Genomic DNA, 17,062 nt, shown 5'->3' with positions numbered 1-17,062 from the left:
GAAATGGCAGTTCATTTTTTCTGGTAAGTCAAACCTATGTATTTTACTCCCTCAGTTGGGAATAAATGCCTGCATGCAGCACTCTTTTTACAAAGATTTAATATAGCAACGCGCGCAGGAAATTGCCTCTTAATTTAGTGTTTACACATCTTTGCCAACAGCAGTTTAATTTTAGATATAAAACTCTCCTCAGTACAATATTGTCCTGCCTTGTCCATGTAATAAAAAAAAAAAAACCATCTGGAGAGTTCAGTGAACATCTTTGTGGGAGGGTAAGTGGTGGCTGAGAGTTAGAGTTGAGTTTTTCATTGCTGACAGCAGTTTTTAATTCCATGCCATTGTTTAACCTTCAATATGGTTACTCTGGGGATATATTTGAGTTCAGCATCTTATTTCATGCTCTCTGTGGGTTCCCTACACCTGAATGATAGTGTGTAGACCAAACTGTATGCTGAAATGAAATATGCTGAGATTAAGAACGTCTAAATCTTCAGTGTTTGTACTTTTAGAGGTTTCATAAAATAATTGCCTATGTTTTTTCTAGCCTTCTGCTCTAAAAATCTCACCTACAAGGCAAGCTGGGTGGTTTTACAAAAAATTGCTTTGTGATGAACCAGTTTAAGTGTATTTTATGTTCCATTTCAAAATTATATATATATATATATGTGTGTGTGTGTGCATATAGAATCATAGAATCATAGAATAGTTTGGGTTGGAAGGGACCTCTAAAGGTCATCTAGTCCAACCCCCCTGCAATCAGCAGGGACATCTTCAACTAGATCAGGTTGCTCAGAGCCCCGTCCAACCTGACCTTGAATGTTTCCAGGGATGGGGCTTCTACAACCTCTCTGGGCAACCTGTGCCAGTGCTTCACCACCCTCAGCATAAAAAATTTCTTCCTTATATCTAGTCTGAAAACCAATATATATAGGTTTTATATATAAAACCATTATTTTAAATGCAAAGGTTTTTTTTTTTTCGTTCCAAATGTCTCGGTCTTCTTTGTTTCATCCATAGTTTTTAACTCCTTAGGATTGATTTTTATCAGTGTCTCATGTAGACAGTGGAAAAGCTTGGCAAAACTAGTTGCAAATCATTTTACTGCTGATTTCAACATGTCACTTGTGTAGGCAAGTCTTGCAGCAGTAACGTGACACACTTTAGACAAAGTGCAACCAACAGAAGGGGTCAGTAACCCCTGGGTTTGGGACTGGTGTTGTGCTTCAGTAAGCACTCAGCAGCCTTTTAGCTGAGCCCATTTACTTTCACATTGCAAGGGACTAACACCACTTTTGTGGTCAGTCACTGTCTATCTCAGCTGGAGAGACAGTGACTGATAAGAATTGGCAGCTTATGAAAACAGGTGATACGTGCACAGAGATCATCTTGGTATTCCCTCAAGGCCTTTTAAGCTACTTTGCTTGTAATAAGAGGATGGCAGAAGACCTTTATAGTCTATGTATAGACTATATATATATACACACACACACACACACGTATACACAGCTATATGCCAAATGTGTAATATATATATGAATATTCTGCTTCAAACTTGCTGCAATTTCAAAGCCATTTCAGTACTTCTTTCTCCTGTAGTTACCTCTTTCTATAATATAATTTGCTTAACAAATACCATCACGATCATATACTCAAGTGTATGTCGTCATGCTGAGAGAAGGTTGCTCTGTGGACCTTCAGGTTCATCCCATCAGTAGATCATCCTGCATTAATGCCTCAAGCACTAATGCTAAGAAATCTGTTCTGAGTTCCCTTAACTAATAAGTGACTCTCACTCCTTATCAGTGTAACAAGTAACAACAAGAGCTTTGTAAACAGAGAACGTCACTAGGCTTTTTTTTTCTAATCTGTCCGTATCCTTGATTACACAAGAAACACGAGGACATGACGAGAGAAAAACATTTCAAGTTCTCAATGAAGTATTAGGGCATCAAGCTGTGGTGCAGCATGTGGTATTACATGTGGCATGCACAACCCTGGGTTCCATACAGCACTTTGCTATTCTTTTTTGGCAACTATCTAGGACTGGAGGGACTAGGACTGTAGCCCTTGTATTATACTGTCAGCAGTGCAAATTACATAACACAACAAATAAAAGGAGACTGCACAACTGTGCTAGTTTAAATGGGAATTTGCTGCACTCACTTTATGGTCCTGTTGTGCTTCCAGATCACCACAGCCTAGCCTTGCAGTAAAGGAGAATGCAGCACTTGGTCTTTTTCTGCATCCCATCCAACACAGATGCTTCATATTAGCGGTGTATTTCAGAGTCTTTTCCAGAATCACCAGTACTCTAAGCTCGCTTGTTATTTGGTACAATTCAGTCATGAACAGCCACTGGGGATGTGGGAGGGAGGTGGGAGGAGCTCATCATGTGAAAGGTAAGGAACTATTTTATAATCTGGCAGAATGCTTTTCCCCCTGAGGGCCATAGGACTGCGCACTCCTGATCCTCAGGGCAAATCCAAATACCCTGATCTCACTTGCTCAGGTTTTATGCTACCACAGTTCCATTGATTTCAGTGAGTTCACTGCTGATAAATATGGGATTAGAACTCAACCCTAAATATCAAACCCCAACTAGGTGAAATATAGTCTCTTATCAAGTGGGAATTTTTGTCATCTAAATCATTCTGGTTTCCAAATATTCTGCCAGTTAAAATGAGGCACTTGGCAGAAAATGTTTTCATGCATGCAGGTTGCATGAAGGCAACAAAATTAACTATAAAAATTTGCCTTGTCCATTATGGGAAAGGGATACGAAATACTGACAGAGATGAGTAATCTTCAATAACTTACCATCAGTCAGCTAGAGTTAAGGGCAAAACAGGGCACCCCTTGTGGCACGCCACTGCTTTGCTGTTGCCTCCCCTAAAACCTGGTCTCTGGAAAACCTTGGCAGCACCCAGCTCCTACTGATTTGTTCCAATGTGCCAAAGTATATCAAAATGTTTGTCTGTCATCATCAGCTGTCCAGGCCAGTTTGGGAACTGTTTGGAAGAAGCGTCTTTGGTGACTGCTCTACTTTCAGCTGCAAGATAACAGGGGAATCCTGCAAGAACATGTAACAGTAGCTAATAACCTGGTCTTCAAAAGAGGGGGAGCATCTTGCAGGCAGTTGCCTTACAAACTTGAAATATCTTGTGCATCCAGAAAGCAGCAAACGTGGAAGATGTCCTTTCCCTGATTACCCCTGTCAGAGTAGTCCACATCTTGTTTCTAGAATGCTTTTTCATGTGTAGCTATGAGAACATGTGCTGCTGCTGTGATAAACTCTGCTCTAGCAAGAATTTCCCTGATACTCCTCAGCACCTTGCTGGAATACAGTGTTAGCATCTGTTACTCAATACCTGTTAAAAACAACCTTAAAATACATTGTGCTTTCAGATGGGTTTATTTGTAATGGAATAACATTTGCACTAGTTACTGAAGTAGTGACTGCATAAATAGAAGCAGATGCAGTAATGATCCTTCCAGGATCATTATCTGAGGAGTTCTGCTTCAGAGTATCCAGGTTATTTTCAGAAATTCTTTCTAGAAGTTCACTTCCCTGCAGAACAGACAAAAAAACCCTAATTCTTCCCTTAGCCAAGGCATGCGAAACACTTGTAACAAATGGAAAACCTTAGAACTGAGAGTGGAAGGAGGAACACTCCAGCAACACCATGTTACTGGTTTTCCAGAGTAAAACTCACTGACCTTTCACCAGAGCCAGAACCAAACTGCCCTGCTGGTATTGTCAAACTATGACACAATGGAAAGTGTTTCCCTTTTGCAAAAAACTTTAATAGGCGTTATCACTCTAATACTTGAGCACCACAGAAAAATCAGTGAACTTCAGTAATGCTACAAGGAGCTGAAGAGATTGATTTAGATAACAGAAACTATTTAAGGGGAAAATCAGGCATTTTACATAAATTCGTTGTGTATGTTCTAAAGTCAACAGAAAGATACAGACACTTCAAAAGATCCAGCATATGTTTGGATGGTTTTCTTCATGTGAGATAAATGTCTCTCTATTGACTAAAAAGGGAACAAAGATGACCGACTTAGAGGATGCATCTCACTTTTAAATGCCTTTTAGAAGTGAGATCAATACCACACAAAGGTGTGTTCTCAAGACTCCTGAGGAGTTAGAAGAGGAGCCAAAAAGTAAATCTAGCTCTCTCAAAACCTACTCCAATAGTTTAACCACTGATCAGTCTATTATGTGTTTTAGTTATTTTATTACTATTCATAGAATCATAGAATAGTTTGGGTTGGAAGGGACCTCTAAAGGTCATCTAGTCCAACCCCCCTGCAATCAGCAGGGACATATTCAACTAAATCGGGTTGCTCAGAGCCCCGTCCAACCTGACCTTGAAGGTTTCCAGGGATGGGGCTTCTACAACCTCTCTGGGCAACCTGTGCCAGTGTTTCACCACCCTCAGCGTAAAAAATTTCTTCCTTATATCTAGTCTAAATCTACCCCCCTTTAATTTAAAGCCATTCCCCCTTGTCCTGTCACAACAGGCCCTGCTAAAAAGTCTGCCACCATCTTTTTTATAAGCGCCCTTTAAGTACTGATAGGCTGCAATAAGGTCTCCCCAAAGCCTTCTCTTCTCTAGGCTGAACAACCCCAACTCTCTCAGCCTTTCTTCATAGGAGAGGTGTTCCATCCCCCTGATCATTTTTTGTGGCCTTCTTCTGGACCCGCTCCAACAGGTCCATGTCTTTCTTGTGCTGAGGGCTCCAGAGCTGGACACAGTACTCCAGGTGGGGTCTCACCAGAGCAGAGTAGAGGGGCAGAATCACCTCCCTCGACCTGCTGGCCACACTTCTTTTGATGCAGCCCAGGATATGATCGGCCTTCTGGGCTGTGAGCGCACATTGCTGGCTCATGTCCAGCTTTCCATCTACCAGTACCCCCAAGTCCTTCTCGGCAGGGCTGCTCTCAATCCCTTCATCCCCCAGCCTGGATTGATACCAGGGGTTGCTCCGACCCAGGTGCAGCACCTTGCACTTGGCCTTGTTGAACCTCACAAGGTTCACACGGGCCCACTTCTCGAGCTTGTCCAGGTCTCTCTGGATGGCAAAGTATCTATTGATACTATTTATTGTTTGCATATATTAATTTTTATATATTTATTATACTATTTATTGTTTTTGTATTATTAACTTGTTTTATTTTATTTTATGAGCATGTATTTTATTTATCTTTTTAAACTACTATCACTGAATCACCATACATATACTACAACTTACATAATGAAACAAATGACAAAGGGGAAAATATATATGTAGCAACTCTTAACATAAGTTTATGCACATGGGAGAAAATTCTTTTCAAGCATCTAATTCTAGTAAAACCACATACCATGCCTTGTGGTCAGCCTAGCAGAATGGGGCTATATATGGCTATATAGAAAATAATCCACACTAGACCAGGGCACTGTATCTGCAGGGAGGAAGCAAAGAGCTAGTACGTGTTGTGAAATTAACAGTGTCAAGAAAATAGACAGCTATCTAGTATTAAGCTTTTCTTTGTTGAAAATGTACATTTTTTCCTAAAAACAGCAATACAATAAGCAGAAGATTGGACCTCATTCATTTAGAAGCAAGGAAACGGAAAGGGACACAAAGAACATCCATGGGCAACTCCTATGCCATGGACAGGACAGTTGCCACCTCCTTCAAGTCGGGGTTATTCCTAATGCAAAACTTTGCCCTCCCTTGGTACTTTCATTGGCTACTGGGAGGAAATTAGTGTGTAGGGAATTGAAGAGTCCATAACCTGGAGAAAAACTTCTTTCCTATCAGCTGATAAGTGATTTTGCCTGCAGGGGGCTGCTAAAAGGCCCATGTGAGGGGCCCACATCTATCACTGGAGAAGGACAAAGTTGTCAGCTTGGGTAGATGTCTGTTGCTTGGAGGCTACCGTTTTCTGTGAAGTCATTGTGGCCAGAGAGCTGCAAGCCATGTTCAGTCTGTCTCATTCATCTTGCTTTAGATTTGGATTTCAGCTACAGCTATGTCGTGGTTTAACCTCAGTCGGTAACTGAGCACCACACAGCCACTCGCTCACTCTGCCCCCCCCACCCCGCGGTGGGATGGGGGAGAGAATTGGAAGAGCACAAGTGAGAAAAACTCGTGGGTTGAGATAAAAACAGTTTAATAATTGAAATAAAATAATAATAATAATGTAGTAATAATAATAAGAATAAGAATACACAAAGCAAGTGATGCACAGTGCAATTGCTCACCACCCGCCGACCGATGCCCAGCCAGTCCCCGAGCAGCGACCCCCCCGGCCAGCTTTCCCTCGTTTATGTGCTGAGCATGACGTCACATGGTATGGAATGTTTCTTTGGCCAGTTTGGCTGTGCCCCCTCCCAGCTTCTTGTGCACCTCCAGCCTTCTCAGTCAGTAGAGCATGGGAAACTAAAAAGTCCTTGGCTAGTGTAAGCATTACCTAGCAACAACTAAAACATCGGTGCATTATCAACTTTGTTCTCATCCTAAATCCAAACCACAGCACTGTACCAGCTACTAGAAAGGAAATTAACTCTATCCCTGCCGAAACCAGGACAAGCTATCACACATCCTAGATCCACGCCAAGCCCCAGTAAGGACCTCATAAAAGTTCAGCATCTGGATCAAATGGCTGCTTCAGGTGCAGCAGATGATTTCTTAAGGTTTGAATTTGTTTTCACCGGTGCTGTTGTCTCTAGGTAAATTGACACAGTTTGCACCTGAAGAGGCTGTACTGTTTTTCTTAACCACATTTTATGATTACTGGCAAATAATAGCTTTAACCTCTCTCAGAGGGGAACAGAATAACTCCAGCATGCAAGTGATCCGAGCAGACAGCTCAAAGCTGCGATCTACTCTTTCAGTCAATATAAATTGACAGTGTGATTATGTACCTTCAAAACAAGAATGCGCTTTGGAATGACTCAGGAAATATTTACCAAGTGTAATTATTATTTAAACACAGCACCCACAGAAATCTCATCATTCAAACATGTGGATGAGGTGTTTTATTCCGGTAGTCCTTCCTTGGTGATGGAAATAACATTTTCATGTTTAGATAGTGTTAAAGCTTGTTTTTAAAAATGCTTCAGTGGAAATACAATATACATGCAGTTTCCATGCTTGATGTTTGTTATGCTTGCTTTTCAAAATAGCTATTCATTTTTCTCTGTTTTTCTGCAGCAGTTAAGTTCATGGATGAACGAGAATCATCAGGCGATGACATTTTAGTTACAGCCAGCACTTACGATACGTTGCCTTTCTTCATTGGTTCACGTGATCTCTCTACCACGCAGCCTGAAGATGTTATTACAGATGTGCTACCATCAGACCAAAGAGCAGCACTGCCTGCAGCAACCAGCCCATCCTACAGCCACTCTCAGATCATCAAACAGTCCCTTGAAGTACCAGATTCCTCGGTGCCCGCATCTGAGAGCGTTCCTCCCGATGGCACCGGGACAGGAGTGCAGGATATTGCTGCCAAGTTAGATCACGGTGTGATGAGCACAGCAGCACTGGATGAAGCGGAGCATGGCAGCGGTTATATCTCTGTGCTGACAACTGAGCCTGCAGAAGCCACCCCAGCTCCTACGCTGAAGTATGTAACTACCAGCTCCATGACAACCGCAACCAAAGGCAAAGAGCTAGTGGTTTTCTTCAGCCTGAGGGTAACCAACATGCACTTTTCTGATGACCTCTTCAACAGGAGTTCGACAGAATACAAAGCACTAGAACAACAGTTCATGCAATTGGTGGGTGAAAATCAACTTGAACAACATATGCAGTAGTCGGGCACAGTTTAAAGAAATACACTGAAGAGCACAGTATTTTAACAATATCAGACCCTACTACAATTTGGTCTGATAAACTGTATTTTTAAAGGACCGATAAGCCTGGGATGCTCTCAGGTTATGAAGAAAGAATTTATGAAGTCAGTGATGAAAGTTTTTTCTTGTTCAAGAGAGTCCAGATATATGCCTGGCATGTAATTTATTTGGCTTTTTCTTAGATTCATGTCAACAGTATAGCAGTGCTGATTACATCTGAGGCTTGTGTCGACACGCTGGATTTAAAAATAGGCCTTTTTAAATATATCATAGCTTAGCAGGGGGAATGTGATTAGATATGGATTTTCTCTATGGGTACAATAGGGCAGCAGGTCAGCTCAGTAACATGCCTATTATGCTATGCCCTAACCTGCCTGGATTGAACGTTTGAAAATAATTAAAGCTGGCTGTTGAGCGAGGTGATTTTTTTCTCTTGCAGATGAATAAACTCTCCAACTGCTGTGCATTTCATTACAGGGGAAATTGCTGCCCATCCATCTCAATACATTATTGAGAAAGATGCAAAAATCCAGAAGAAGATAGTGCTAAACAGAAAAATGAATTTGGTGGTGGAGTTTAACACTTGTATTAAATTCAGAGAAATAAGTGTGTGATGTGTGTACTTGAAAATGAAAAGTGACTATAAGAGAAATTAATAACAGGTAGATATTGACAGTAAGTTAAAATAAAGGCAAATTTCTATTTTGCAGCTACTTCCATACCTTCAGTCCAACCTTACAGGTTTTAAGCACCTGGAAATACTTAACTTCAGGAACGGAAGTGTGATTGTGAATAGCAAAATAAAATTTGCCAGGACAGTGCCATACAATATCACGGAAGCAGTACACTGCATTTTGGAAGATTTCTGTGATGCTGCAGCCCAACACCTCAATTTGGAGATTGACAGCTATTCCCTGGATATTGAGCCAGGTAAGATTGAATTAATAATGTATGTGCAAAAGCAAAACCAAAACTAAGCAGATAATCTTTTCCAGATTGTTACAGCTTCAGAAGTATTACTCTTTTGGAAATAATGATATTAGCAATAGCCTCCCAGTGATCAGGAGTAGTAAGAAAATCCAAGATGTTGCAAATTATCTGTAGACATATTTTCATACTATAATGAAATGCTGGGCGAAGGCGTTGCTCTGTGCATGCACACCAACTGCTTTTCAGAGCCGAATATAGGGAACTAAAAACTCTCTAGAATAAGGGCTGGGCAAAGACGGGTATAAAGGCTCATGTGTGGTTTATGGGAGTGGCTTATGCAAATCTTGCACCTGAGTATGTAAACATAATTTCTGATGATTTTTGCAATGTTGTAAGCAAACCATAGTTTAGAGCATCATTATATCTCTTTTTAAAGGGCTACAGAGTTCAAGACAGAAGGAGATAATTTCTAGGACTAATTGGATTCTCTACAGATACTCACTGACCAGAGCGTTACTATACATAGCACTCCATAGATTTGTAACTCCAGAATCCCTCCTCATTTAATACCTTTCAAATAAGTCAGTGGTCTTTGTTAAAGAGTAGAAAGTCAGTAACAACATATCTGGACACTATTGCAATGTCGGAAGCTTAAAGTTTTCAAAAACTATATTGTTTTATAAAATTGAAGCCTGGATCTATTTTCAGGTTCCGGTAATTATTTCAGGGCTGAATTTAATTTCATTGGCGTGGAGAAGAACGATACCAACACCTTAGCATGCAGACGCCTTTAGCAGTTTTGGTTAAGCTGCCTTTTTACATACAGATCTCTGACAACTCCAGAACGAAAAAATCCATTTACAATTCATGGAGGCAGTTTCTAATCTGTTTTCATTTTACGTACCTCCTTCTGGCCACTAAGAGAATGGGCAGTGTGTGGTAAAGTTAGTTAACAAAATCACAGTATTTAAACTTTCAAATACTACTGTGATAAACTGATGTTTCGCTGAACAAAGTAATAAATGAGTTCACTAGAAAGAGTGAACTTTGGGCTACCGCATGTTCTCTGCTTCAGTAGTAAATTTTCATTAAATAAAAATTAAAATGAAAAAGTTGCTAAAAGGCAAATACAGAAAATTTTTTAAAATCTTTCATTTTCATCCATATCAGCTGCTTTACTGATGTGGTATTTCAACATCAATTCAAGAAAACTATATCACAATGAACTTGAGGAGAGAGCTGTTCTTTCAAGGCTTATGAGCAGTAGTAAAATGTTAAAATAGAAGAAATTATGTTTAGAATGCCAGTATACTCCCATACAGGTGTTTCAAAGCCCTACTGTCTTTTCACTTCAGAAAAAAAAACAACAAACAAAAAAAACCCCAACCTGTTTAGTAAATTAAGGTAATTTAAGCAAATTCCTATTTATTGTGAAAGTAGGAGCCATCTAGTGGTAATAATGTTATACGACATTGAAACACCGATGGGAACTGACAGTCCAAAATATATATCAAGACTCAGCAGCTGCAAAGGGCTGACTGCATTGGTCATAAATAATACCATACAGAATAACATAGCAGGCTTATAAAAATACCCGCATACATTTTTTTTTTGTAATCTAAACAAAGTGAAAACATAGAAAAGATGACAAAATATGGCAGGTACGTAGCCCAACGCTTCATTAAGGAAAATGAAACATTATCACAAAAAAATGACCCTCTAACCCAGCAAAATGTTCATGCCGAACTCTACTTCTCAGACAGAAACGCGCTGAGACCTTTCAGCTTCTGAAAACTGCAGGGCTGTAGCACACAACCCTGGGTAACGCTTAGGCAGAGCCTGTCTCTCCTCACTAGCAGTACCAACCATTATTTCCACTAGCATGAAGGTAAACTGTGACCATCAAAACTGGGGAGAGACTTACAGGAGACATGCAGCTAATGCAGCTGTTAATGCTTTAATCAATTACTCAATCATACAAACTCTTTTGTTAACCATTTTTCTCTCAGGAGTGTTTTGTTTTTGCTTGGAGTGCAATTCTGTGTGGGATAGTAAAAGAATCTGTAGGAACTAATATCCCCTTTTGATTTGCCAGCTGTTTTTCTTTTATTGGAGGCTAAAATTTGTAATTCCTAATCAGTAGTAACAATGACCAGAGCAAAGTATTTAGAATATATACTTTTTTTTTTTTTTTTTTTACATATAAGCAAGGGTTTGCCTGACAATAAAGTTACCTTGTAATTTATTGCATTACTTTGATGCCCAGTTGTTAGAGTTCATATGTACATACATTTACAGGCCAGCAGCAGAGTAGATCCCAAATTAACACGCACATTGTATATAGCAAAGGGAAACTGAGCATGCTAAAACTCACTAGTCTTAAATTCAAAAAAAGGAACTAGCCAGGGAATTATGGAGGGGTTAAAAGTGAACAGCTCTGCTGCATTAATTTCTACCAGTTAAGCATATCTTAGTGTGTGTCTGAGATTTCCAGTACTACTGGATGTCGATGCTCATTTTTCATTGAAACTAGTATTACGGAGCATCTAGGGCCATGAAGTGGCTCCGGAAGAAAATTCTCAGCTCAGATAGTACCTACAGGTACTAGCTGCAATATCCAGTGCAAATCTTCTTTTTAAACTACAGATTTTTCTTCTTAAGAAATTTTAAGCCCACATAACTAAAAAGGGTCTCTTTGCTTCTGCACTGATGTATTAGGTGATTTTGATTTCTACAGACCAGACCTGAGACCAAGTTCCTCTCTACAGCTAAGACTACATCTGCAAACTTGCTTTGAACAGGTCCGGTCACTCAGGACCCGCTGTCCTGCGCAGCCCAGCTCGCATCCGCGTGTCTGCTCTCATGTCCTTCTCTGTGCTCTCCTTTCCTGTGCTCTCCTTTCTTGTCTTTGTACACTTTTTTTTTTTTTTTTTTTGCACCTTTCTGGATTCACACATCTGATTGAAACTGTTTGCTGGCAAGAACAGAATTTGTACCCCCTGGTCTGCTTCTCATCTTTTGCCTTCTGGCTAAGGGCTCTACCCCATAGTACACAGGAAACCGCCTCCATGAGACAGGATTGGTGGATGCAGCCCTCCTCCTTATCACCCCATCAGCGCACAGCTGGGCTGAGCACTGGGTTAAAATGACTCCTTCTGGGTCTTTTTTTAATTTCTAGTTTGAAGCAGAGAATGGGAAAGGAGGAGTAGACTCGTGTGACGGGTGAAGTTAGGACTTTAAGCTGTCGCTGATTTGGGCCTTCCTATGAACATCAGCAGACTCATTTTCCCTTAATCTCACAGAGGCATCCCTTACTAATATTAAAAAAAAAAATTAAATAGGAAGTTTTCCCAATGCTAACACATCACTTCCAAAAAAGCTCTGCAAGCACGTATTTTCTGTAGACGGTGCCAGTATTTCTGGGTTACAGTCCTCATAGTATTGTGCAACATTCAATAATCTAATTCCCTCCCCTTGACATGTCCTAAACTATGTGTTTAAGATGATTATAGTCAAAACTCTTTCTTACACATATGCAAGACTGCCGCATAGTATCCATGAGTATAAAACTAGTACTTAGAGTAAAAAAAGGATAAAAATATCCAAATGTGAAAATCCTTGTCAGTGAGATGAAAATGAAATCGCAGTGATGGGGTAAACAAATGTACAAGTAAATATAAGCTTGCATGCTTGCTGTGTCATCTACAGAGAGAGAGATGTGTATCCTTTTATGCTAGACTCTATCCTCCTATTAACACGCACAAGTAGCAGGCCAGTAAACGTGCATTGTTTTCTCTAGCTGCCACAAAGCCTGCCAAGTTACTTTGGGGTAATACATCCATTAATGATTTACCCATCCTTTACAGCTGATCAGGCAGACCCATGCAAATTCATGGCGTGTGACGAGTTTTCCAAATGCATAATGAACGAGTGGACAAAAGAGGCTGACTGCCTTTGTAAACCTGGTTACGCAAGCCAAGACGGATTACCCTGTCAGAGCCTGTGTGAGTTGGAACCCCATCTTTGCGTCAATGGTGGGAAATGCGAGTTGATTCCAGGAAGAGGAGCTGTCTGCAGGTAAGTAAGTGGTGCTTAACATGAATTCTGTTAACGGACCCCTGACATGTCTCTTGCGTGAACAAGCAGGGCTGAGTATATACTTTTCAACAGCATAAACTATGCTAATAGGCCAAGACCTCCACGTTCAGAGACTTTAAACTATATCGCAATGCCCTTCTTCAGTATAAATAGTCTCGCTATAGATAAATCCATTTCTGCCTGTTGGTACACATAGAACGTCATGATCTAGTCATTTTTTTAGAGATGCTTTAGAAATTTATTACAAATTCAGCATCATTGGCAGAGACGACAAGTACGAAACCACGCATTCTTTTCAGATTTACAAATACATCTCGGAAAAATGAAATAACACGTTCACGTTTTTGCTATTGGTTACGTAGTGGTATTTTAAGACATTAATGTTTTCTGAGTTGTATTAAAAAGGAAATCTGTATTCTTATAAACACACCTATGAGCACTATTCTGATTCCAGACCATCCAATAAAGCACATGAAGGCTGAAGCTGCTTTCAGGGCTTTCTGGGAAAGACTTGAAATTCGCAGCTCCACGTAACTGCAAACACATCCCATAAGGATTTTTACATGAAATGATGTTAAGCCAATATTGAGAACTACCACAGTACTTGACCGCATCAATTCTCTTTTAAAAGTATCAGGTTTCATCTCATTGCAAGACTAGACTGTCCAGAGCATTATGTGAAACTCTGTATACCAGACGGGCACATGGTAGCTGACCAGCCACGTGTATAAGCAAGAGACAAGTTACAATTCTTGCACTTGTTTATTCTCCCTTAATATTGACTTTGCTAGGTTAATGATACATCTTTTAGTGTATTTAGGATTAATGTCAAAAAATAAGACTACTGAGCAAATTATTCATATGATAATTTCACTGTAACAACATAACTGCCAGAATTCATTTTCTGCAGTGGGCGTCGCAGAAATGATAACAGAAGATTATATTGACTTCACCACAGTTACTGCTAAATTCCCGACTTGCGGAGTCACAGTAGTGCAGCTGCAGTATTCTGTACTAGGAATCAGCCTGTGAGCTAGAGGTCCTCTTCAAAACTTTACTCCAGTAGCAAAGGGTATAGCCTACTCCTCCAAGACCAACGCACTAAGGAAAATAACCTTCCCATTTCAGAAAAACCCTGACTTGATGTACAGTAATGACCAAACCATCATTTGGAATGATGAAAGTATTAAAAGTAATAAATGAGACTTTTTGTGAATTCTAGCAAGTTACAAACTTACCGCCAGTCTCAGACTGACAGCTTGTGCAAACTTGTACAGTCTGCAGAGAGAAAATTATGGCCTATCTTTTGCTTTAGTTAAGCACTTGTTTTGCTTGTGGATTTACTCAGAACCAGGCTAGTTTTTCCACTAACTGAGCCCTGCGTTCTCATATAAAATATGGCAATCTTGTCCCTTGCTTTCAAAGGGAGCTATTTGTAGTAGAACTCGTTTCAGACCTTGCTACTCAGATTAAAATTACCAATAAACAGCATAAAGGCTTCGAAGAAGTGTTCAGACATTACTCCAAAACACACTGGAACTTCTAAGGTTCTAAACCACAAATGTTATTTCAACTCCACCTGTGAGGCTACAAATCTGTCAGAGATGTTCCAAATGCATAATTTCCTTAAAATGTGTAGGTTGGCAAAGAATGTATCAGTGTCTTTTTGTTTAACGCTCACTCTCATGAATCTAAGAATATTTTCTTTCCTCTATTATCCATCACATTATTTCATACGGACACATAACAATTAATTGTGTTGGGAATACGGTGTTTATATGTAATTGCAGATTTTCCTTTGTTTTCATTTGAGGTACTCTGTATCTTCTGCCTTCAAGTTCTGTATATTTTTCTCTTCCTCTCCCTATTTTAGATGTCCTGCACGTAGACACGAGCTTTACCAAGGACAGCGCTGTGCAAAATTTGCTCCAGAACCCATACAACCCTTCATTTTTAAACCTCTCATTCTTGGCTTACTAAGCCTTGTTTTTCTTTTCATCATTTTAATTATTAAGTTCAGAAGAGAAAGCAAAAGAAACTCTAATTTGCAGTAAGCTGCTCACGATCTTTTTCTTCACATTTCAAAATATTCCTTTTTTCTTTTGCAATTTAAAATCTTACCTAAACAAAAATGTTCTGCATTGTAGAAGTTCTACTCTCAACAGCTGCAATTCAGAAAATGCAGTAAGGATTAATCCTGCTTTTGAACACGATGAACCCATAACTAGCTTTTGTCATACGGCGTGTAGTGTAAGTGCTTGTGTCAGTTCCTCAGAGATCGTTGATCACGAAGCACTGCATGAACTTGAACACACAATTCAGCGTGGAGGTAAAATGCACGGAAATACTTTTCTTACCCCTCAACAAACGACCCCACCTCAAATAACAGGTCCATCTTCATTATTAACTCTACAACTAAATCAAATTTGATTCTAATCTCTTGCTTGGCAATTTCAGAACTAAAAAGACTAATTCATTTATTTGCTTTCCACATCTACTGCTGTGTAGGTTTCGTAACAGGATTGTAGAACTGCTTTTCTTACAGCTCTCTTGCACGGCTTTGGTGGTCCATCCTATCCCAGTGCTTTTTGTGATTTAGTGAAAAATTAATCTAGCGCTTTGTTTTTCTTTTTCTTTTTTTAAACTGTTGTAGGTCACCAGACCAGTTTACAAAGCCAAGACTGACAAGTTAGTCTCCGAAATTCTTCATTTCCAGCATCAGCCAGACAAAACCGAGGTTTGTGACTATTTTCACAAGATTTAAAGATTTGTTGAGTTTCCTGTTTGTCAGTGTTACCAGGAAGCCTCTTTGTACTAATTCCATACAAAGAAAAGCTCACTGATATGAAAACAACAGTCCCTTCTTAAGTGCTTTCATGCAACAAAGTTCCATTCTGTATACTCATTTGCTAATGTGACAGGCGCTGAAACACATGAAGGAAGAAGGAACGTCTAAAATGAAAAAGCAACACAGATAATTTAAAAATAACTTGTGCCTGTTTAAGCTACACAGATTTTGAACAAGTAGGAATTCTAATTTGAGCAGAATACTGCTCACATCTCAAACACTATTTCAAGTTTTGCAACTTGAAACCTCTTGTATCTTTGGGGAAAAAAAAGACGACAGAAAGGAGACAAGCCGAGTCAAAAAATTCTCTAAAATTGCCAGACCGTCTCTTAATTCTGACGCATCAGAGTAAGCTCTCTTGAAAGGTAGACAAAAAGCTTTTACTTTGCCATTTTCATTTTTCTGAATCACAGCCCAATTAGGAACAAAAAGGTTTTACTATAGCTGTTAGTACCCGTTGCTACTGAGGGAAGTATCAGTACAGGATTGCCCCGGCACTAGGTATATACGATGGGAGACGGGATCCCAGGCTACGTGAATCTTTGGCTTGAGCCAGTACATTGGTACGTAAATAAAGGAACAAGTAATGATACCATAGAGAAAGATTTATTTTCACTGATCTTCATCAAACAGAGGATTCCTGCCCAGGTCTGGTTTCTTCAAGTACTCAAGATGACAGTTACAGACTGAGCTGACAAGTGGGGGACTGGAACGCAGCAATAGAGATCGGCAAGTCAGCAGGGAGCAGCAGCCTGGAAAAGCTCGAGAATGAATTGGCTTTGCTGCTGCTAAGAACAAGCGCACAGACGTTTGCAATTAGTATTTTACACCCATCTTAAAAGAAATGTGTCTGCGGGTAATTGTAGACCAATAAACTTTCATAGCAGCTGAACTACTTAAAATTACTACTTACAAAAGCATTAAATATTTCATGAGAGCAATAAAATGGCACATCTGTGGCCTGTGTCATTCTAGACTCTATTTGAATTGTCAAAAGTATATTGACAAAGTTCTTCTCAAGATCTAGTTAAGGAAATCAATCTAGTGAGAAGTGAGGCAAGCACAAAATAGAAATAGGTTTAAAAAAAAAAAAATTAGGCGCTTTTGGCCATTTTTCACCACTAAAGTTCAAAATGAGTGTTTACATCAGAGCCCTTATGTTGAATACATTTTTAATGGCTTGGTAACACGATGGAGGAAGAAAAATGTGTGTATAACACAGCTTTCGTTAGCTGAAACTAGGAGCATCACTTCCGTATCGCAATCTGGAAAACTCCTTTGGGGCTAGGATTTTTAAAACAGAATATAGCACTTGAATTGCATTTTCAGG

At 39.7% G+C, this 17,062-nt stretch overlaps 1 protein-coding gene across 1 annotated transcript in view; it reads left to right on the top strand.

The window, feature by feature from the left end:
* IMPG1 (interphotoreceptor matrix proteoglycan 1) overlaps positions 1-15,569 on the top strand; it is a 69,811-nt gene extending 54,242 nt beyond the window's left edge. Inside the window, exons 13-18 of the mRNA XM_076335448.1 lie at positions 7,213-7,781; positions 8,567-8,786; positions 12,653-12,863; positions 14,758-14,934; positions 15,032-15,213; positions 15,538-15,569. Coding sequence (XP_076191563.1) covers positions 7,213-7,781; positions 8,567-8,786; positions 12,653-12,863; positions 14,758-14,934; positions 15,032-15,213; positions 15,538-15,569 — 1,391 coding nt within the window. The remainder of the gene's footprint in view (positions 1-7,212; positions 7,782-8,566; positions 8,787-12,652; positions 12,864-14,757; positions 14,935-15,031; positions 15,214-15,537) is intronic.
* Positions 15,570-17,062: the final 1,493 nt, after the last annotated feature.

Source organism: Aptenodytes patagonicus, chromosome 3 (genome assembly GCF_965638725.1).
Source record: "Aptenodytes patagonicus chromosome 3, bAptPat1.pri.cur, whole genome shotgun sequence".
NCBI classification, from domain to species: domain Eukaryota; kingdom Metazoa; phylum Chordata; class Aves; order Sphenisciformes; family Spheniscidae; genus Aptenodytes; species Aptenodytes patagonicus.
Note: the sequence above shows the minus strand (reverse complement) of the source record. Positions and strands in the feature narration are given on the sequence as shown.